Here is a 23693-nt window from a genome sequence, read left to right on the forward strand (position 1 = left end):
AGCCTGGAGGGGAGGGTGGTTTTTCTGTCTGTCCAATACATGACTGAGAAATGGGCACGTCTGATGCTGGAGAGCGCTCCTTACATTGGTCTAGCTTTTTTGTACTTGTTCTCGTTTTTCTATGAACATTATTCACAGCTTGTAAAAAAAACGTGTAAGGTTTAAACTCTTAAGTAAAATAAAAGAGACCATATTTTACAAACATTTAAATCTAAGCATCTGGAATCAGAATAAGGGCTTTGTTCCAACTTGTCATTTTAGCCAAGCACAGGTTTCTAAATTGAAGAGACCGCACAAGTCTTCGTCAACATCCCAGAGTTGTTAGGAGGGCTGAAGGACGCTACAGTCCACTGTGAACATGACATGGAGCTCTGGTGGCTGCGGAGGCAGGCAGTGCTGACTGACAGCATTGCGGTGCTTTCCACAGGAGGCTGGCAAACTCCCGTGGAAACCCCATGTGTGGGTGACGAATCATATTTATAATCCAAGAGCCTTAGTATGATGAGAGATTGATGGGCTGGGGATCACAAATGTACATTTTCATGTTCATCACCAATGAAAAGATAAAAGCATCTTTATAGGCTTAATGTTATCATTAGTGCATTAGAGCTCTGGAGAATGGGTAAAAACGTGAAATGCTTTTACAACAATGCAGTGTTATTAGAAATTAGCCATGTGCCGAGGTCATTTTAGTGAGCTACCATTCTTGAAATATAAGAAAAGTAATTTTCTTGATCCAAATTAGTGAAAACTAATTTAAAAAGATTGTCTTCCGAGAACATTATTTGAGGACAATTTTTTTCAGATACATTCTGATACTCAAAAATCACTATAACAGAATTATAGGTTAACTTTTCAATCTTATCCCTAAAAAGATGCCAGATTTCCATTTCTACGGGAGATATTTTCACTAGTATGTTCAATTCCACAGGGTAAGTCTTCTTCATTATTATTAAGAACTTCATACATACTAGAAAGATTGCCATTCATTGTCTTTTCATCTTTTCGAAAAGATACAGGCAGACTTGCTAGACTAAAACTGACATCTTTAAAGGCATGCAACAAAAATATCCCCACGATGATTGTGAAGAAGCCACTCAAAGTCCCAATGACATCATCAGCAGGCATATCTTGCCACTCTTTAAAAAGAATAGCTGAACAAGTCAGAACTGAAGTTGTAAAGAACACGTAATATATCGGCGTCACAATGGAAGTGTTGAAAATGTCCAGAGCCCGGTTGAGATAATTAATCTGTGTGCTCACACAGACCACAAGGCTGAGCAGGAGGATCCAGGCCAGGGGGTGCTGCAGAACAGGCTTGCCGGCCAACAACTCTTTGATGGCAATGCCCAAACCCTTCACACAGGAGACTGAAAATGCTCCAATCACAGAGCAGATTGTTATATACACAAGAATGTTTGTCTGTCCGTGTCGAGGTCCCACCACAAAGATGAATATCAAGGCCACAATGACCACAAATGTTGCAAAGACCACGAAACCTAGAAGAAGCAAAAATATAAAGTTTTATTAAATCAGAATGCACATAGAAAACAAACTCAATAGGAAAGGTATACATATCTCAGTACTATATCCTCAGGCTTAACTTCCCTACAAAACTGACTCCTATATGACGAATTAATTTTGAAATGTACTTTTATGGAATTTGTAAGTTACTAATAGCATATAACACCCAGGAAACAATTCTCAGACGGTGACTTCTCACCCAGGAAAAAATTAGCTTTCCCTTGTTCCTCCAGCAAAATCACACCTAACAGATAGAACAAAAGTCCACACTGGAGCCCTGGGGGCCGAGTGCGTGCCTACCATGTGCAGGGCCTGTATTAATACCTCAGTTCCACTTTAAATACATGGTGTAAGACTAAAATATGCTTCACAGACTTAAAAACACAACACTAACACTTCTAAAGTAGTATCTTATGCCTACTTAACTATTCTAGAGCACAAGGCAGGGGAATGCTCATGACAACAGGGAAGGAGAAGCCGCTGGAGACTCGACTTCAGGAAGTACCCTTGGCTATTCAACATGTTCATCTGCAAAAATCAGGAGTTAGGAGTATTCCCGTCGAAAGAACAGTCATTAAGAGAACCTCGGAACTGCTGGGGTCCTGGTGGAGTGCAGAGAAAAGAGGTGTGTGGCATAGCTGCCAGCAGTACAATCGTGGGCTGGGCAGTTCTCAGGCATCCGCGTTCCACTGCAGAGAGCACGCAAATGACCTTTTGCATTTTGAGATGGAAAGGAGGTGGGGGATGGGGGCGTATACCAATAGCCCTATCAGTCTGGAAGTGGAGGCAGAACCATTAGGAATTCATGATTATCTTTGGCTATAGCAAACGTTGAAGCTGGCCTAGGCTATGTGAGACCTTGTGACAGAAGAAAAAGGGGGAACAAACCAAGGCTAAGAAAAGCCACTCTGCTTCAAACTTCATAAATAAAGGATATTTAAAGCAGACAGCAACAAGGAAAGAAAGGCAGCAGGAGAAATATTTTATGAGAACTATTTCTGAGTGTCAGAAAGTATAGGACAGCTCAAAGAATGCAGCAAGTCTGAGAAAACTGAACACTGAACATGGTGGTGCACACCTTTAACCCTAGCACTTGGGAGGCAGAGGCAGGCGGGTATCTGGGAGTTTGAGACCATCATAGTGTATACAGAGTTCCAGACAAACCAGAGCTGAGACCCTGTCTCCGTCTCCCCCAGAAGGGCGGATTCCACATCTGAATGTGACTCAGTAGCAGAGAACACTCACACCCACTGTGGAGCAGCATAAACGGGAGCCAGAACAGGACACCTGGTTCAAAGTCTACGCAGGCTTGAAGTAGAGCCAGACCATGAGTTCTAGGAGGAACTGATAATTTCACAGCAATAACTATCAGCTGAGGCATATTCCAAGCCATACCAGAAAACTGGGTAAATGGCACACACCTAAAACCCCAGGACTGGCTGTAAAGTGAGAGCAGGTGGGAATAAAGAGGGAAAGAAGTCACCATGACGGTTAACAACAGAGTTTTACTGTGAGAACAGTATAAAGCCATATACGACGCCAAAGTCAGGGAAAGAAGTTCAGGTGTTTTCAGGAAAACACCTGCAGCTTTTCTTACCTGGATCACCTAACTTATGGGACATTTCATTTAAGGTCTCAATCTCCTCTTCCTTCGGGGCATGAATGACCATCACTGTAGAGCCTAGAATACTCAGCAAACACCCAATTTTCCCATGAAGATTAAGCCTTTCATTTAGGAAGTATGAAGACAGAATGGCACTGAAAGGAAGAATGAGAGGTTGAACAGTTAAATTAGCTTTTTTCCCTCACTTTTAAAATTCAACAAACTTGCAATGCAGATTACTAAGCTCAAACAAAATACTTCCTGCTTTTAGACAAGGAAAATGTACGTTCAATCAGAAAACTGTAAAAGGACTTAAAGGTGGCTCTGCTAGAAAGCACTGGACTCTTCACCTGGATTTATGAGTGTCCAGCTAGTAGGATAAAAATGTGACCTCTGCCCCTACTTTGCACCTGGCTCCTTTGCTCAGTAAGTACTTCCTGCAATCCCCTTAGATTGAAGGAGCAAGTCTGATCAAAAAAAAAGAAAAAAAGAAACTACAGATAAGTCTGAACTGCCTCCCGAGCAAAAGCAACCCCTTACAGCCACACTAACAAGGCCCCTCCTAACCAACTCGCCTGAGCAGACTGAGACTGCTTGACTCTGGCTCACTCTCCTTGTATCAACTGGGAGCTTGTAACACCCCCCCCCCGCCCCCTTTGCCTTTCCAGCACAGTATACTGATCACGGTTTCTGGCTGCTGTCTCTATGGCTTCTCTTGGACTGGCATTTTGGTATTAGCCACAAAATCTCGTCTAGGAGCACCAGAACCTTTGTCCTAGAACTGAACACAACGAATCGCCTGCTCCATATACGCTGAAACTGCACCTGCCATCCGGTAAGACTCCACATGAAACATAAATAAAAATCTATATCCAAACCAATGCTTCAAATTTACCAAACTTCAATCCTTTTAAAGTTATACTTATTTATCCCCTCCACCCCTGGTTCTCTTGCTGTGTGGCGCTAAGAAGGCAACTTGTCCAAGTAGGCTCCCACAGAGTGGGTCCTGGGTATCAAACTCATCAAACTTGGAAGCAAGTATTTTTTTTTTAACCTGCTAAGCCATCTTGCCAGCCCTTATGTGCTGGTTTAATTGTGTATGATTTGCCTATAATACAGAGTCAGGAAACTGTGGACTCGGAACATTTAATTATTAGTTTGCCTATAAATTACAAGTTTTTATAACTTAGTTTTATCAAAACCTAAAAAGAAAATACAGGACAAATAAGAAAAATCACAGCATAATAAAAGGAAAATTAAGGATAAAAACAAAATAATTTCATTTTATATATAATTTATTTAAAAAAGTGATAAAAAGTTCTCAACTTTCAACATAATAAAAATTCAGATTTCAGACAGGCTTAGCTATCTGGACTAATCATTACAATAACAAAACAGGACAAGTTTTAAGTTGGTTTTGCAAAGAAAGAACCTCAGGCCAGTCTGTAGAAACACCACCTCTCCTGAGACCTGACGTTACATAGTCGCTGATGGAGCCCGCCTGCCTGCCAGTGTGTGCGTACTGGATGGTAAAGGTGAGGCAAGTGCCACCTGGAATTTCTTAGAGCTAAAATCACGAACATGCTAGTCCTGAACAAAAGCCGAAACATGAAGTGATTTTGCCCCACAAATCACTAACTACGAAAGTGGGCAATATTACTACCAAGTATTAAGACGTCCTCAGTTTGTTCCAGTGCACTGACATATAATCAGATAGCACTCTAGTATTTTGCAGACTGACGTACCATGTCTGTGTGTCAAATGGAGATGCTTACCTTACAAGGACACTGAGAGCACCCAGTGGAGTCACCAGTGTGGCTGGAGCAAACGCATATGCAGCAAAGTTGGCCACTTCCCCAGCTCCCACTGAAGAGATGGACAAGAACACCGCTCAGACAGGCATACAGTCAGACTGCATGTGACTGCATTTCATGCTACCTACATATTATTTCAACTGTATTGTTCAATAACTTCCTGCTCTTTTCTCATGTATGTATTAGTGCTGTAAATTGCCAATATCTGGTATCTGACTCAAGAAACAAATCTATAGTTTTAATTCTAAAAATTGTAATTTATGCTTAAAGGTAATAAAGATCTGTAGACTAGAATACCAAATATATTTAAGAGAAGCAGCTACTTTTACACAACGGAGTACTACATAGCAGTAAAAATAATGACATCTTGAGATTTGCAGGCAAATGGATGGATCTAGAAAACACCATATTGAGGTAACCCAGACCCAGAAAGACAAATATCATATGTACTCACTCATAAGTGGCTTTAAGACATAAAAGCAAAGAAAAACCAGCCTACAATTCACAACCCCAGAAAACCTAGACAACAATGAGGACCCTAAGAGAGATATACAAGGATCTACAAGGAAGGAGAAAAAGACAAGATCTCCTGGGTAAATTGGGAGCATAGAGGTCACGAGTGAGGGGAGAAGGGGGGAAAAGAGAGGAACGGAGAAAAATGTATACCTCAATAAAAACAATTAAAAAAAAACTCAGATAGATATAAAGGCAAATCTCACAAGTCTTACTGGATCTTTCTAAAAACCAACCTCAGAGACATGAAGGGCCTGAGGCTATGTTTTCACTAGAGAATTTCTGCTTCCTGCCAGGTGCACAGGGACTAGCAAGAAGTTGTCAAGTGGTGACTCAGTACATAGGAGACAGGGAGACAGCCTTCAGAGTTCAGCCAGAACACGCCACAGTTCCCACTCCGGGCAACCAAAGGCTGATCCTTGTTAGTACGATTCAGAGATCCACTATCTCCTTACTTACTTCCTCTAGGGCAGCAGTTATTAGTCCATGGGTCATTAACCCTTTGGGGTCACATGTCAGTTATTTACATAAGTTCATAACAGCAAAATCACAGTTCTGAAGTAGCAACGAGAATAATTTTGTGGTTGGGGGGCTACAGCACGAGGAAGTGTACTATACAGGGTCAGGGCATTGGGAAGGCTGAGAGCTGCTGCTCCAGGCGGCACCTCGAGAGCTTCTATCACATCCCTGGACCAAAGGCTGGTCTCCACTATCACGTCAGCTCTTCATTTCAAGGAGGCTTTTCTCTCCAGCTTTGTAACTTGTTTCCAGTGAAAATGCTGACCCATCTGTCCAGTGCACGATTACTATATGTTTCCATACTGCTTTCTGCTTGGCTGTCTTTTGCTGTAGAGGTGAGGAGATACCTTTTGTTTTTTCTTTTTCTTTTTCTTTTTTTTTTTTTTGAGTTGTCTTATTTTAATTGCTTTTTTGAGACCAGTTCTCAGTATGTAACCGGGGCTGGCCTCATACTTTAATTTTCTTTTTATTTTATGTACATGAGTGTTTGTCTGCAGGTGTGCCTGTGTGCCCTGTGCATGCCTGGTACCTGAAGAGGCCAGGGAGGGTATCAGATATCCTGGAACTAGTTACAGACAGCTTTGAGCCACTGTGTGGTCTTCCGCAAGAGCAAAAGCGCCTCTTAACCAAAGCCATCTCTGTCCAGCCTCACGGGCTTGCTTTCTTACCCAGCCCGGATTAGCTGCCCAGGTCAGGCCCTCTCATAGAAATCACTAAGACAAGGCTCCACAGACATGCCCACAGACCAGTGGTTCCTCAACTAAGGTTCCCTCTTCCCAAGCGACTCTGGTTTGTGTCCCACTGACAGAAACTAAGATAACATCCCCTTTTCTCCCTGAACAGAGTCTATTCTCTGGTTACACACCAGTGTAAAATGAGGAGGCAGAGGTCTGGTGTTTGTAATTTAGTCCTCTTATATTGTGATCCTGTGTTTAAAAACAAAAATGTTGGTGTTTTTTTAATTTTTTTTTTTTCCAAGACAGCCCTGGCTGTCCTAGAACTCACTTTGTATGTAGACCAGGCTGGCCTCGAATTCAGAGATATGCCTGCCCCTGCGTCCTGAGTGCTGGGAGGCAGTCTCTTTCCTCCTCTATTCCTGAGGTCTAAATGTATCTAAGTCTATGTTTTGAGTGTCTGATATTTGGGCTTCTATGTGGTCTCATTGCCTAATGACCTCCTGTAGTATTTGGTTTTACATAGATAGCAACTCCAAATTTTTTGGTCATCAGCCTGAATGACCCTGGTACAAGTCCAGACCTGTCTAAGTAATTGCCAATTTCACATTATCTGTTTAAATGTTTTATATAAACTTTTAACATTAATGCACTCAGACAAACTCCTGATCTCCTCCTACCTGGTCTGTTCAAGTCCTTCCTATCTCTTTAGCATCAGAACAGTCCTTTCTACCGACTGTGGCCAACAGTCTTCAATGTCCTTCATTTACACCATACATCTTGTCAGTTCTACACTGAAAACATATACAGAATCCTTCACTATAGTTCCTGGCACAACCCCATCCAAGCTGTCACCTCCTTTAACCCCAGTAGCCCGACGCAGTCTACACAGTCGGCCTGTGCGTCAACACAGCAGCCAGAGAATGACAGCACACCTTCTGCTCAGGACCTCCAATGGCTTCCCATCCAACACAGAGTAAAAGTCCTCTCCATGAGCTAAGGAAGGCCCTCGTTTCTCTGAACTTATCTCCTGCTGCCCCCTGGCTCGCACTCCTTACTGCTGACCTTTCTTTAAAGCTTCCCGGGGTTTTAATGCTCTAGTGTTAGAGAGAAAAATCACTCCAATTATGCTGCTGGAAAAAGAAGTTTACTGACATGGCTTGTTGGCCCAGACTCTAGGAAATTTCAGAATCTTTTAAGAACTTGTATCAGATGTAAACCAAGGCTTGCAGTTTCTGAAGGCTAGAGCCATATTCCAAGGCGGCACACTGATATGACTGGCTGTTGTTCAGGGATCTTTCTAAAGATAGCTATTGAATGTCTTCACAACACAGCAACTGGCTTCCCCAAAACAAACAATCCAAGAAGGAAGGGGAGAGCTGCAAGTCCATTTATGATGTAGCCTTAGAAGTCATACATCATGACTTTCTGGATTCTGTGATCGTACTGGGCCAGCACTAACTCCATCTAAGAGAAGATTACCCAAAAGTGTGAATCCCAGAGGTAAGAACAACTGAGGCATCCCAGAGAGGGCTGCAGCATTCACAGGCAGGCGCAGGCCGCAGTGAAATCTGCAGTTACTATTCCCTTCGTTGTTCTCACATGGCCAGATCCCTCACATTCTCACTTGTCTACTACCCAAATACTATCTTTTCAGTAAGGTTTGTCCTCCGTGGTTTCCCACCTAAAAGTCGGTCTATTTACTCTCCAGTTCAAATCCCCCCCACACACTGTTTAACCTATTATCCCTGCTTATTGTCTGCCCACTTTAAATGTAAGTTCCTTGTATGATTTTCTCTGTGTGTGTGTGGGGGGGGGGTAGGTGTACTTCTGTTCACTCTTACTAACTCTTTAGCATCATGAACAATGTCTGGCATACAAGAGATGATCAACAGATAAGCACCTGCTGAATATTCTAGTCTCAGGTGTCTTACAGACAATTTCGTTCACATCTTCCAAAGACTAATTTTGTGTCTGAGTGTTTCACCTGAATGTATGTATGCATGTTACCATGGGCGTGCTTGGTGCCCATGGAGCTCAGGAAAGTGTCCATGATACCCTGGGACTGGAGTTACAGATGGTTGTGAACCACTATATGGGTGCTGGGAATAGAGCTCAGGTCCCCCACTAGAGCAACAACCACTGAGCCATCTTTCCATCCTCTTCACCAAAATAAACATGAACGGTCTTATTAAACAGACACCCCCTTTCCAATTTAGAATAAATAAACATGAACGGTCTTATTAAACAGACACCCCCTTTCCAATTTAGAATAAATAAACATGAACGGTCTTATTAAACAGACACCCCTTTCCAATTTAGAATGAGAGCTAATAAAGGAGAAGGAGGAAAAGATCCTCTAGCTTCCATTTGCCAGTTATTTTCTTCTTTTTTTGCAACACTGGGGAATCAAATCTCGGGTGTGTCACATATTAGGGAAGTGCTCTATCCCCGCCCCCCCACACACATACCTTTAACCTACTCATCCTGTGTTTTTATAGGCAAAGCTATATGCAAAGATATTTTAATCAAATTAGTATTTCTTAAGTTCTTATTCAAAATAAATATTAAGTGAGTTATTTTTACAGGCTTAAGTCTATTTTGAATTTAACTTATAAAAGCAAGCTCTAAGCTTTAAAATGTACTAATATGAAACATTTTAGCATATATTTATGTTTACTTGAAATGTTCTCTATACATACTTGATAGCAGTCCAGCCCACCACAACCATTCTTTAAGATATGCATGGCCACCTTGACCTGTGAATGAAGAGATAGTTCATTTCTTTAGCAGATTATCATTCTCTTGTAAAACCTGCAGCAACTAGTAAGTAATCACAGATTTTAAAATGTCTGACTATGAAATTTCTTTGTAATTTCATGATCATCTTAGAAAAGACATGAGGATCATGAGAAATCTTCAAAGTGTTTAAATTAGTACTATCCTCTTGAGTTAAAGGACAAACCTAAGCAGCTTTAATAAATAAGGAAAATGAACAAGCGAAAAGTAACAAAGCTGGGCAATGCGGTGCACACGGCAATTCCAGCACTTAAGTCTCAAGGGCTACAGAGTTGAGTCCAGGAGAACCTGAACTAGAAAAAGAACCTTTCTGAAGGGAAGGGCTTACAGAAGTGGCTCAACTTCAAAGCAGTTCGTCTACAAAGAAGAATGCTAGTTAGATGTGTGCAGACCCACTTGAGAGAGCACTATGATCATACAAAGACTGAGAACTCCTCCTAATGGAGGCTGCCAATCTACTTTGTCCTTGGTTTTCCCCTTGACCAAACTAAGTCAGGAAATAATTGGCACTTTGGCCACTGTCCATAAAAAAACAAAGCGAATCAATTTTACAAGCCCATAGTTTACGGATAGTAACAGGAGATGCCTTAAGACCAAGACTGAAGGACTATAGAAAAATGCTGATACTGTTATTTTCTCCCTTGTCCATTAAGTCCTAAGACACTTCTGTGTTATGTTTTAACATTGCTGAATTAGATCTGGCATGGGAAGAAAAGTGGTACCTGTGGCTGACAGTGGTGGTGTAGTCTACTCATGAGGCCTGATACGCTCTAAAATAAAGCACAGCCCAGACGTATGGTAAGCATTACTATCTCACGATTCTGGGAACGGCAGTGGATACCATGGATTGAACTACAGTTCACTCACACCAAGTACCCTCCAGAGTCTCAGAACACATCAGCAGTTCGAGGGGAAACATCTACACCACTTAGGTCAGTAAGCAGAGGACTCCAGGCGGACAAGGCCATTTTCTCCTCCATGCAATTTGAAATCACCAAGGAAAACATATGAGGCAGAAGTCAGAAACTGTACTATCATGTATAAAATACCGCAGTCCTCAACAAAAGCCTGGTTCTACCCTAGACCCTATCCCTGCCGTGCAGACATGATGAAATCTAAGCTCTAGAAACTAACTGGGCACTGGTTCTCTCCTATCGACAGGACCTATACAAGTGAACAGTCAATTACTTTTGACAACTTCTCATTCTGATTATCTAATAAATATTCTGATATCAAGCAGTTCAAATGTTCCGATATACTCACAAAGCATGCTTCTATATGCCAAGAACCAGGATGTGTAAGCATTTATGCACTTCTGATAGCTTCAGGACATAACTTACCTGCTCTCATGGAGCCCTTTCTGGCAAGTCGCAGAAGGCCTTTTTTTTTCAAAATGAAACTCCCTCCAATGAAGATGCTGGAGGTCATAGCCAATCCCAGACCAATATAAAAGTCATATTTTCCACGCCCCAGGCTCATTTCGTATGCTCCTTAAGTTCCTGTGAGTGACATTGATCACGAAACAGAGAAGCTGCTTGTGCTGGAGGCAGGATGGTGCAGTCTTCAGATCTAAACGATACAAGATGAAGTGAGACTTTTCACAGAATGATCATAGCACCTCGAACAATTCATGTTTGCTTCATTTCTGTCCTCACCAAAATCTTTATTTACTGCCAATGACCAGAAACACATATACTAATACAAACTCAGGGCTAACCTAATTATGGTTCTTCTTCTTACGGTAAAGACAGGACTGTAATACAAAGTCAAGTTTGGGTTGATTTTATAAACTCTAGCTTTGAACTGTTTTAATGATTTCCAACCTTAGCTGATATTCCATAATATAATTCTGCTGTTAGGAAAAGAACAAGAAAATCAAAAGTAACAATACATAAATCTAGGTTATCAACATACTTATCAACTTCTCAAACATCCTTATTGAAAAATTCATATAGAGAAATTAAAATTTTTCTCACGCATATATTGTTCATTAAGAAATACACCTGGAGCTGGGTGGTGGTGGCAGCACCTGCCTTTAATCCCAGCACTTGGGAGGCAGAGGCAGGTAGATCGAGGCCTAGTTCCAGACAGGCTCCAAAGCTACAGAGAAATCCTGTCTCAAAAAAAAGAAAGAAAAGAAACACACTTGGGGCAAGGTGTGGTAATACACATCTATAATTCTAGCACTCAGGACGCAGACTTGGGAGGAACTGGAGTTTGAGGCCAACTTAAGCAACATAGGGAGACCCTAGAGGGGCAGGGGACGGGATACAGAAGATATACGCTAATCTATTTACCGTCTCTGGAAACAGGCTGAGGAAGGGCAGTTCTCACAAGAAAGACATCTACCGGAACACAGAATGTGGCTTCTGGTCTTTAGAGAGCAGGAGACTCACTCCACAGCTTTCACGACAAGCACAGGTCTAAAACAGGCAGTACGCTCACTTTCCAATCAGCCGGCCCATGAACAAAGTAGAGGGGAACATACTTTCTTCCAGATTTCTGTACCCCAGGCTGGGCTTGAAGTAGAAATACTCCTCCTCAGAAGACAAGGCTACAGATCAGTGCCTCCCTCCTGGGCCCCATAGCGTCTCTGTTCAAATGTTATTTATCAGACAGATGCAGCTTCTCTGGCTAAGTAGCCAGTGTCCAAGCACACACCTAACACACACAAAGCTTTAGGTTTGATTCCCCAGCAACAGAACACATGTACATACAAAATAGAAAGAGTAACTTTCAGTTTTCAATGGGGAGAAGACAGACACAGGCATAGCACTACAGCAACAATAAGCATTACCACACTAGTTAGTAGACTCCAAACAAAGGGGAAAGACTAGAGGAGGGTCATTGTGACTGCTATACACTTCTAAGAGATACTTCTCATCTCACTGACGTGGGACTTGGCTACCAGGCCTGCTCTGGTAAATGAAGAGAAAATTACGCAGCAGGTTGCCAGTTCTGCAGAGGGACCTAAAGTCCCCACACTTTGCTTGTTCCTCTGTACCCTGCCATCACCATGTGTGATGGCTAATCTTCACTGTATCTAGAATCGAGTAAATGCAACCTTCCAGGCTCTCCTATAAGAGATTTATTTCCTTGGTCAGACTATCTGAAGCAGGAAGTCCCACCCCCAATATGGGTGACATAAAGTGGCAGCCTAGATAAAAGACATGGAAGAAGAAACTGCTTTTGGCTGCTTGCCGTCATTCCTGGCAAGTTTGTGTATCTGGGTGCTGGCATTCCTTCACTGATACTAGAACCAGCTGTGCTTTTTGTTCTCTTAGTATGTTTTTAGCTAAAATATAACCGCATCACTTCTCTGAACTTCCACTGTTTCCCTCTAGCCCTTTCCGTACCATCCTCCCTCTCAAACTGACAGGTCCTCTTGCAGAGGACCCAGGATTGGTGCCAAGCACTCACATGGTGGCTCACAACAATCAGTAACTCTAGCTCTAGGAGATCAGACACCCTCTTCTGATTCCCATGGGTACAGAGGCAATGCAGTACATGTATAAACAGGCAAAACACTCACCTACACACACACACACACACACACACACACACACACACCAGTTCTGTCTAGAGGATCCTGACTAATAAACCTTGTGAAGAGCACACCTCATAGAGCCCACTGGTCACAACACAGAGAAACACACAAAGCTATCACAGCTGACTCAGCTTGAAAGCATAATCATGCTGACTCCTATATGCCCCTAAGACAACCAAACGAAACACTTAAGCACACTCTGCACAATAAGTATAAAATTTCCAATATGGGAGCTGAGGGTATGGCTTAGTGACAAAACCCTAGGTTTGATCCCCAGTATTGCAGAAAATCCAACAATATGATTTTTATTTATTTATTGTAATATGTTTAGACTTTATTAATGTTTTGTTGTTTTTGGAGGCTCTTATTCTGTAGCCCAGGTTATCCTCACACCTGCATTAATGTTTCTGCCTTAGCATTTCAAATACTGGGATCACAAGGTATGAGTGAGCCACCATGCCCAGTTTTCATCTGGCTTCTGAAAAATAAAGGTTTGCATGTAGAAACTTAGACCATGTTGGTCTCAAACGCACAGAAATCCGTCTACCTCTGCCTCCTGCACCACCGCGACCACCTGGCTATATGAAAGGTTTTAAAACACACCTTTAATGCTAAAAAGCTGCAGGACTCTCAGGGTAGGACTCACTGCCGAGTCCCAGAAGCAGAGCTGCCCCTACAGTCTAAGGTAACACTCACGGCGTGGAGAGGAAACGGGTCAGACAGCGGCTTAGTGTAACACTCGCACCTGCAGCTGTCTACACAAAGCGCTTCCAGGGCTTTCAAGATGAAAACATGAAGTCCCAGTGAGGAGTTCAGAGACTGTCAGGCTCTAATCACAAGAAATACAGGTAAGGAAAGAAACAGCTAGACAAGCTAAGGCTCTGCTCTCTATATGCCCAAACACATGTCCCCCTACATTTAAATGTAACTTCCTCATGCTCTACCAGACGGTAACCACCAGCTGCAGAGAGAAACACATGCAGGCAGGGAAGAGGCAGGATGTGTGGACAAGATGGACAGAAGTTCCTACACTATCAGAACTTTTTAAAAGGGAATCTGCTTCCACTGTTCCCATCACGTTCTGCACGCCTGGTTTACGTCACCTAAACTCCCAGGCAAATGACTGGCTTTGGAAGTCCACAGCTGTCCGGCAGCTCCAAAGGACGCTTCCTGTTTCTAGATCAATACAGGTGAAGAGAGTGAAGTTAACTGATCCCAACAAATAGAGCTGCCTGTTCTGGAGCGGCTGTTAATAGAATAAACAGTCTCAGCATCCAGACCAGCATTGTGATACAGAACGCAACTGAGAGCCCGTAAGCTTGAGAAATGGAAAAACATCCAAGTGAGCCACTGGCTAGACAGGAGTGACATGCAATGACCATGGTCACCTAACTATCCAACACTCCCACCTCATAATGAGGTAGGAGGTGAAGACTCACAGCTGAGGTCGCCCTCTCATCTCCATACATGCACCAACAAATACGTACACACGCCCCAGGTACACACCACACATTTATAAGTACAAGCAACCAATAAATAGACAAAAAAAAGTTTAACATCCCTAGCCATCAGGAAAATACAAATCAAAATTGAACCGAGATTCCACCTCAATCCAGTCAGAAGAAAACAAGTGTGGGGGCGGGTGCAGGCAGTAGAAAAGCATATTACTGTAAACTAGTTCAGCCTATCTGTATCTGTATGAAAGTGCTCCCAAAACTAAAGAGTACATATGATCTAACTACACTATTGATGGGCCTTTACCTAAAGAAACTGCCAGAATGTCACAGAAGTATCTTCATATACATGTTTACTACAGCACTGTTTACAAGTCAAGAGAAAATGTCTCACACACATGGACTTCTACTCAGACATAGAGAACAAAATCACATCATTCGCAGGGAAAAGGATGGAGCTGTATGCATTGTTAAGCTAAATAAAGCAGTTTCATAAAGACCATAGTGGTATATTATTTGTATTTTGATAAATAAATCTTGCCTGAAGACCAGAGGCAAAGCTAAAGTCACTAGAGGTCAGGCAATAGTGACACACACCTTTAATCCCAAGATTTGGGAGACAGAGTCAGATGGATCTTTGAGTTCAAGGCTACCCGGGGCTACACAAGATCAATGCAAAAACAAATTCAGGTGGTGGTGGCTCACGCCTTTAATCCCAGTACTAGGGAGTCATACACTCTGAATCCCAGCATTAGAGGGAATATAAAGTGAGAGGAGAGAGAGGCTTAGTCAGTTTAGCCTACAGTCGTCCAGCCTTGGCAGAGGTAAGACTTCTCCAGTGGCTTGGCTGCTTTGCTTTTCAGGTTGAACCCCAATATTTGACTCTGCTACAAAAGACAAATATTTCATGTTTGTTCTCTTATGTGCAATAAAGATTTCACACACACATACACATGTATGCATGACATTAAAGAGTACCACTTGGAGAAAAAAATGAAGACAGGGATTAGGGAGCAAAAGAGGGTAATAAGAGAAAAAAAAGACAAAAAAAAAAACACTGAAGAGAAAAAAGACGCATCATATTTTCTCCTATATGTGGAATCTGCATTTGTGTGTGATGAAGGCGGGGGGGAGGAGTACTGGGGGAGGAGGGATGGTTAAAGAAGTTAACAGAAGGCAAGAACATGAGTCCAGTAGAACATACTCATATGAAAATGTGTAATGAAACCTGTTACTGCACACACTAACAAAAGTTAGTAACAATAAAAATACGGCATGAAAGGAGAAGGGATTAGCTGAGAAGACCACTGGGAAGGTGAAGGAGACAAGAGGGGGAATAAGGGGTACAAAATAAAGTACATTACTGCATGGAGAAGTTACAAGTAGGTTCATTATTTCATAAAGTTAATATGTACTTAGAAGATCAAAATCATTGCAAGTTTGAGGTTAGCTTGGGATCGTGAGACCCTGTCTCAAAAGTAAGACTTCTTCAGTGACTCAGCACTGACTTGCAGGAAAGCTGCCCCAGGACGCTGCAGCTGCTGCCCTTAGTCACCACCCAGGCTCAGAAGAGTCAGCAGCAACGGACAACTCCAAGGAAACAGCATCTTTAGACATAACAAGGCTGATACTAACACGAACTCAGAGGCTGACAGCACACACAAACTTCAAGTTCACACCAGAAAAAACCCCAGCGCTGAGAAGGGGAGTACACACAATTTATAAGTGGAACCCATTGGGAAAGGGAAAATGGAGGAACACTGGGTATATCAACCACACCCCAGAAGTTAGCCAGCGCAAGAGACTATATTTTCTATGTACTTTGTTTTATTTTTTTGTCTTACTAGTTTTCTTCTTTTTATTTTATTTTATTTTTGTTGTTTTTAAGAGAGACAAAAATGAAAGCATGAAGCTGGGAGGAGGGTCTAAGAGGAGTGGTAGGAAGGGAAAGAATATGATCAAATTATATGTATCTTAGTTCGGGTTTCTCATGCTGTGATAAAACACTATAGCTGAAAAAAATCTACGGAAGGGTTAATTCACTCACAATCCCGCACTACAGTCCGTCATCACAGGGAAGGGTTAATTCACTCACAATCCCACACTACAGTCCGTCATCACAGGGAAGGGTTAATTCACTCACAATCCCACACTACAGTCCGTCATCACAGGGAAGGGTTAAATCACTCACAATCCCACACTACAGTCCGTCATCACAGGGAAGGGTTAATTCACTCACAATCCCACACTACAGTCCGTCATCACAGGGAAGGGTTAATTCACTCACAATCCCACATTACAGTCCATCATCACACAAGGTCAGCTTGGGAAGAGCAAGGACCCAGAGGCCTGGAGGAGTGCCGCTAGCCAGGTTATGCAGCCTGCTTTCTTACGTGACCACCAGCCCCAGGGCTGCATGGCCCACAGTGAGCACAGCCCTCCCACGTCAGCCACTGTTCAAGAACATACACGACCAGCTTGCACACTGACCAATCTAGCAAGGGCATCTTCTCATCTGAGGTTCCCTCTTCTCACTTGTACCATAATGACATAAAACTGAAGAAAAAATTAAAACAAACAGAAACACTAATTGTCTCCTTGACATCTGCTATGGTAGGAAAACCTGGAACTGACTGCCACAAATTCCCCTCCAGACATACTCTGCACTAAACTGTCTTTATCACAGTAACCGGGGGTTTTGTGTATGCCACATAGTGGGCTTCAGTACTATCAATCAGGCAGCCACTCCTCCCGCAGGAACCACGGGGTACTCTCTAATGGAAGTCTGCCTCCTGCAGTTCTCCATGACCATCACACCCACAAGGCTCTGCTATGCTGTGCAGTGTGCTCTTTCTCTGGTTGAGTACAGGAAACTAAGAAAATACTTTACATGCCTAGTGCCAGGGTCAATCCCCGCAACCAATAAGGTAAAGAGATAATTAAAATAAGGCTTTTTTATTGTATGCATTTTAAGTCCAATGGGAGCATTCAGTTCAGTGGCTGGTGGCTGCCTAAGACTCTGAAGACAAGCCTCCACTCCCTAACTGGTATATTTTCAGAAGTACACAAATTGAAAAAGTAACTTTAATTCTAGAAAGGTATTCATTTTATCCTAAGGTCAACAAAAGTTAATTGCTCCTATTTTATTATGCCTTATATATGAATTTCCTTAACAATTTAAAGTTTCATGATATTGCTTAAAGTCTACTTTCCCTTTTCTTCGGACTTTTACTTATATACTAACCAAACATACGAAGGTAAGAAGGTTTTGGGGGCAAGTTGACTCAATCATGTACACGTGGTTTTAAAAAATTCTCAATTACTGTTCTGTCTTAGAAGACAGACTTTTAAAAATGTTTAAAGGATTATTTTCTGTTTAAGTGTTTTGCCTATATGAAAGCATGCACGTGTGTTGCTGCTGTCCTCGCAGAGGGGGTCAGGTCTCCTGGGACAGGAGCTACAGACGGCTGCGAGTGCAGGTCCTTGCAAGAGCGACAAGTGCTCTCCACCACTGCGTCAAGTCTTCGGCTCCTAGAAGATAAACTTTATCTGCAAACTCACTAAGGTCCTTACGGACAATTACTTTGGATATCTGTGGTGGTTACCTACAAAAGCACTCATTGTGGTAGCGCATTTGACTCAACAGGCTTTCTAGAATTAAGGTTGCTTTTGCAGTTGGTGTGCTTCTGGACATTCCAGTGGTGGGAGGAGTGGGAGGCTTGTCTTCAAACTCTAAGGCCACTGAACTATCAAAATAAATGATCTCATTTGGACTTAAGGTTTAATAATAGGGCATAAGTGTGATGCCCCAAAAGAAACAAGTGGCTTTGCTAATCTCTGGTCTAATAGTACCCTGTTCCCACTCTCTGTAACTGACGGTCAACCACTGCTGAGAGCACAGGCTAAGCTTAACAAGAGAGTTAAACAAGAAAACATAGAAGGCTTGGAAGAAGGCTCAGCAAATATGAGAACCCAAGTTCAATCGCAAACACCCATGTTTCAGAAAGCTGGGTATGGCCTCATCAGTCCCTATAACGCCAGTCCTGGGAACAGGAGGTAGAAGGCAGAGAAATAGGATTGCTCAGGCTTGCTTGTTGCCAGCATAGCTACAGGTTCAGTGAGACAGCAACAGACGGAGCAGGACACCCAATACCTTCGTTCTCAAGCCTCCATATGTGTACCCACATACACTGTACACACTGGTACATTTCAGGGCTGAGAGGAAGGCTCAACAGCCTGTGTGCAGCGTGGGTAGAAAGGGAAAAGCAAACTTGCTAAATTTAACTTCACCTAGATTTCCAAGCAAAAGATGATAGGTCTATTTCTCAGAAGGCCTCAGGCAGAGTGGCCCCCACCTGTCACTATCATTTACATGGAAGATTGTTCAGCAAATACACTGAGCAGTTATTATACAACAGGCACTCGAGTTCAAAAGCCCAGGGAACCATAGATCAAAGGTTCCCATGCTCAAGGATCACGCTCCAGAAAACGAGCCTCAATGTATGGCCCTGGCTGGCCTGGAACTAGATTTGTAAACCAGGCTGGCCTTGGACTCAGAGATATATCCACCTGCCTCTACCTCCCAGGGCTGGGATTAAAGTAGTACACCACCACACCTAGCCTGTGAGCTCCAATCTTGTTTTGATTTGAGAAAAAGTCTATGTAGTCGTGGCTGTACTGAAAGTTGTACTGACCTCACACTCTACCTCCGCCTCCCAAAGGCTAAGATTAAAGACATGCACCATCACGCCAGGCTAGATTCGATTCTTAAGCACATTTTAAACTTGTAATTTCCATCTTGCTGTAAATTTTAACAAACTTAAAGATTTTCACAACTGATTCTACAAACTTAAAATGCAAACTTCCATTAAATACAAGTATGTCCGAAGTGAAATACACCTTGAGAAAGCTGACGAATTCGATCTGCATTTACCTACACCACAGAGACTATGTATCTTAAGGAGTGGGAGTGGGTAGCATGGTATATTTCTCATGTATTGTAATATAAAAGAAAAGCCTATACCGATATTTCCTTTACAAAATGACAAACAAGAAACTCCATCACCAAAATGAGCAAACTTAAAAATTACACCAACTCAACTATATACGCAGCTTTCAACTTGGCAGTCTTTCCTGTTTCATTCCCACAAGGGCTTGAGGAGATATGTGGATGAGGCCAGGAGTGAGGCCGAGACATGACAACGCTTGGCATGCAGCAGCAGGTAGGAGAACCAGGCCTCCGTTCAGGTTCCATCCTTAGTTCTCTCCGTGTCCCAGGAGACGTCTCCTAGTCACAACAGGGAACTGACAGCTGAAACCAGGTTTCAGTGACCTTCTCTATCCCATGCTATCCTCCCGCTGCTCTGACAATGCTGTCACTGTCCTCATCATCCATCCAAAGTGGATAAAACAGGTATCCTACCTGGAGGACAGACAGGCCTGCCATCTGCTCTGCACCTCCATGTCTCCTGGCCCTAGTCCAACTTACACCATACGATGCTGTCAACTAGGGTAGAAAACATCCTTGCCAATCTTATTCTCCTAGGCTTAGGAGAAAAACTTAGGAGTTAGGATGTAGTACATAAATAAAAATAAAAATCTTAGGATGATCACCCACTATTGATCAGTCTTAATTCTGCAACCCAGTAACTAAAACCCTTCATGTATCCCACATCAACACTTAAATCTTATTTCCTAATACTGTATTTCACGTGCCTTGTGTTCTCTCCAAGGTTGGGTACTGTCAATCTAACCTATTCCTACTTCTCTGTTTACTTACCCTGCTTCCATTGCAAAGGGCCCAGTCAAAAGGCACGCCTATAAGCAAGCACTGCTTGAATTCCAGAAGCCAAAGTAATTACCAGGTTTTAAGAACTCCCTAGTCTTCAGACTGTACCACTCTGGATTTCTACCTTTATCAATGTGACTTCTGTAGATCGTGACCTCCTTCATTGTGGCTCTCAAAAAAGAACTGGCTTTCCTAAAACATTTACTTAAGCAAAGCTGTTCTGAGTCCATTACGAATTTGCGAACAGGGAGTTCAGTCATGACAAAAACAGACCAGAGCTCTTGTCTTCAGGAACGGTCCCTCCCAGGCAGGGGCAGAGTGAAACAACAAAGGACATTGCACTGAGGAAAAGATAAAGCACACTGAAGGGGCCAAAGGGCTGAGGAAGAGGTCTTGAGGAGCAGACTTGAAAGGGATGGAAAAGAACAAACCAGCAATACAATAAAGCTCTGACATAAAAGAAGATACACTGTCCTCTGGGGAAAGAGAGAGACTAGGGTTGAGCCTAAGTGAGCAGAGTTAGGTGGGATACCACAGAATAACTTAGGTGTCAGACCATGTAAGAGCCCCTATAAGCCAGACATCAAACACACCTGCAATCCATTTATTTTTGCCAGACCACAAGTTATTCTTACCTACAGTCAATCCCAGAACTTTATACAAGGGTTAACTTCAAATTTATTTACACAAGATCAATACAATTAAGTATATACAAAATGTTATATATAGCTTGGCATATTGCAATCTCAAATATATGCTTAGTTCTACAATACAGATGTGTGTAATATTCTTTGGTTTGTCAAGCGGGGACTTTTAAAATCTAGTACAATCTTTATCACCTGTAACTTTCATGCCGTGCATTAGCATCTTATTCCACACACCTGTCACTCTGCACCCTTTCACCTAGTTCTCTTATTTACCCCACATCATCACTATGTCACTATGCAGAGAAATTCTTCTCTCCACCACAACATATATCGGTAAAATAGTTTAGAGTTTAGGTGAAGGTTTCTATAGTTTCTATAGGAAAAAGAAAGGAAACTTTTCAGTCATGTGGAAATTATTTTTTATCTTCAAAAACAAGTGGAACTCTTTTTTCTTATCCCTAATAACACTTACTTGACACAATATTCCAAGATAGAATCTACTTACATCTACTTGAATGGCGTACAGCCACAGAAAGCATATCTCAAATGTAGGCTCTCAGGAGAGACGGTCTACTACTCCTGACTGCTACATATCATCTTAAAACTTGAAAGAATTTTTGTTTCGTTTTAAATAACACAGAAGAGTCTCCCCACCTAGTCCAGGCCGGCTTTCATCTTGAAATAAATCCCCCTGTACCAGCCTCCTGAGTGCTCCAATTAGACTTGTGCCACCATATCCAAAGCCTCTAAAAGCTTTTAGTAGTTCTAACATCGCATCTAGCTCTAATTTTTCTTGCGGGCATGCTAGCGTGTGTGCGTGTGTGTGTGTGTGTGTGTGTGTGTGTGTGTGTAAGGGGGGAGGGGTTCACATCTGTGGAAGACGTAGGATCCTTGGTCAATCCCCACCTTATTTTCCCAGACAGGATCTCTCAATGGACCTGGAGCTTACTGATTCAACAAGACTAGCTGGACAGGTGTGTGCTGCTAGCTATCGGGCTTTTTAGGAAGGCAATCACGGATAAGCACTCTACCAATGGAGCGAACTCCCCAGTTCCTCGGCTAATAATTTTAAACCCAAACGAATGCGACAGAACCTTATCTCAACGCTGTTAGAAACTAAAGTTTTGACTTACATGTGAGCTTAACATGGTCTTTCTTTTTAAAAGCAGAGATGATTTGTTCATTCTCATTTTCCTGGAAATGCTATCCTTTATTCCCATTTAAAGTACTTAAGCATGGCAAAGTAGTTCCACCCTGGAAAGAAGAAAATATGAAGGTAGATGAAAGGACTGAAAATTGCTAAATACTTTTAAAAATACGGTTATTGGCCTCCATGTGCTTTGCATTTAGCTCGTACTATAAAACCACAGCTGACTGGAAGGTAAAGACCTCTGCTCTCAGACTTCCTCTTTTAACTTTAAAGGACGAAATGAGCATATGATACAGAATCTCAAGAAACAGAACTGAAGATGTAGTCCTAAATGTCTTATTGACATTATAGTAAAGAAACGAAAGCGGCATGAACCCGCAACATTGCATCTCTGTAACATGAAAAGGGTCCATCGACCCTATTAAGTGCTACGGAATTAAAAACAAGCATAATCAATACGTTACCAAGCTGAAGCCACCTTCTAAAAACTCCTGAAGGCAAATCAAACTAACCTAACAGAACTTATCGAGCATGCGACGGGACAGGGCCATCCAGCCAGACTTCCGCCGGACTGAACTGCAATCCGACTCACCACGGACTTCCTCACTGCGGATCGCTGCATCCACCTCACAACACGCCAAAAGCAAAGTCGGCCCTGGGGCCTCTCTCCGCCCGCAGACGGCCCGGGAGCTGGCTCACAGGAAGTAGCTACCTTAGCGCTGTCGCAGGCCAGCGGGCGACCCGGGTGCCCGCTCACACACCCAGGCAGGCAGCTCGCTCCTGCGCGCACTCGGCACCCGCCTCCGCCGTCGTCCCGCAGGAAGTCCGTGCATCCGGAACCGCAGCGAGCGCCGCCTCCTCCATGGGAGCCAAAAGCAGCCTACCTCGGACAGCCTTCGGCGGCACGGCCGACAGCACCCCAGCTGCCGCCGAGCCCCGGGACGCAGCTTAGTGACGTCAGACGCGCGCGGGGGGGCGGGAACAGAGAGGCCCCGCCCCCTCCCCCGCGCTGGCCGGGCCCGGTGCTACGCTCTGCTCGGGCAGCGAGCTGGAGCCCGAGACTTCTGTCTTCCGAGATGGCTTTTGACCAAAATCGGAGCCCTTTATGATCGTATTTAAAATACGATCTCCTAGGAGCGTTCACGTGGGGCCTTTGGGCCTGAGTGAGTCGGTTTGGCCGCAAAGGGCGCAAGTGGGCGGGACCAGGAAGGCAGATTTCCAGGGAAAGGGCGAGTGGTTGATTGGGTAAGGTTTGTGGTTTGGTAAAGCTTGTGATTTGGTAAGAGCCCGTTTTGCTACACTTAGACCAGAGTTCTTTTCCACGGGATGCGCAGGAAACGCACTCCTAGGCTTTCCTCGTCTGCTTCCAGATGGAAGAAATTCAGTTTTGAGGCCTAGAGGTGTGAAGGTCTCTTGAATCTGTTACTCCCGGTTGTGACTGACCTCAAGAATCCAGGGTGTTGTGGGGAGGGAATCCTTGTAAAATGAATTATATGTTCATTCAAACAGAGAAACAGCAAACGTAGTTTTCCTGTTTGCTTTTCTAACGTTTTGAGAGCCCGAACAGCTAACCTAAAAGCTTTTGCTCTGCTGTGAACTTGACAACCTTCACCCGACTGTCTTAGAGCTCGCTAGGAGGACTTAGTTTGCTTAATTCCTTG

General features: G+C 43.1%; 1 protein-coding gene across 3 annotated transcripts; it reads right to left on the reverse strand.

Annotated features, from left to right (window-relative positions):
- Nucleotides 1-209: 209 nt before the first annotated feature.
- Nucleotides 210-22992, reverse strand: Nipa2 (NIPA magnesium transporter 2). 3 transcript variants are annotated; one of them, XM_057756600.1, is made up of 7 exons: nucleotides 22745-22992; nucleotides 22016-22136; nucleotides 10787-11015; nucleotides 9350-9406; nucleotides 4903-4993; nucleotides 3122-3282; nucleotides 210-1499 (listed from the first exon to the last, which is right to left on the reverse strand). In XM_057756600.1, the coding sequence occupies exons 3-7, from the start codon at nucleotides 10923-10925 to the stop codon at nucleotides 868-870; spliced, it is 1080 nt and encodes a 359-aa protein (XP_057612583.1). In that variant the 5' UTR covers nucleotides 10926-11015; nucleotides 22016-22136; nucleotides 22745-22992; the 3' UTR covers nucleotides 210-867. The 3 variants fall into 3 exon arrangements, with proteins under 3 accessions (XP_057612583.1, XP_057612582.1, XP_057612584.1); XM_057756599.1 differs by having other exon boundaries at nucleotides 22625-22992; XM_057756601.1 differs by having other exon boundaries at nucleotides 22545-22992.
- Between the last annotated feature and the right edge of the window lie 701 nt (nucleotides 22993-23693).

The sequence above is a fragment of the Chionomys nivalis genome, chromosome 23 (assembly GCF_950005125.1).
Source record: "Chionomys nivalis chromosome 23, mChiNiv1.1, whole genome shotgun sequence".
NCBI lineage: Eukaryota > Metazoa > Chordata > Mammalia > Rodentia > Cricetidae > Chionomys > Chionomys nivalis.

What these genes read in the sequence shown, in the direction of transcription:
- Nipa2 (XM_057756600.1), bottom strand. Translation starts at nt 10,925, where the DNA reads ATGAGCCTGGGGCGTGGAAAATATGACTTTTATATTGGTCTGGGATTG. An exon ending in GTGGGCTGGACTGCTATCAA is followed by an intron (nt 4,994 to 9,349) that starts GTATGTATAGAG and finishes CCATCTCTTCAG; the next exon opens with TGGGAGCTGGGGAAGTGGCC. An exon ending in GCTCTCAGTGTCCTTGTAAG is followed by an intron (nt 3,283 to 4,902) that starts GTAAGCATCTCC and finishes TCTTCCTTTCAG; the next exon opens with TGCCATTCTGTCTTCATACT.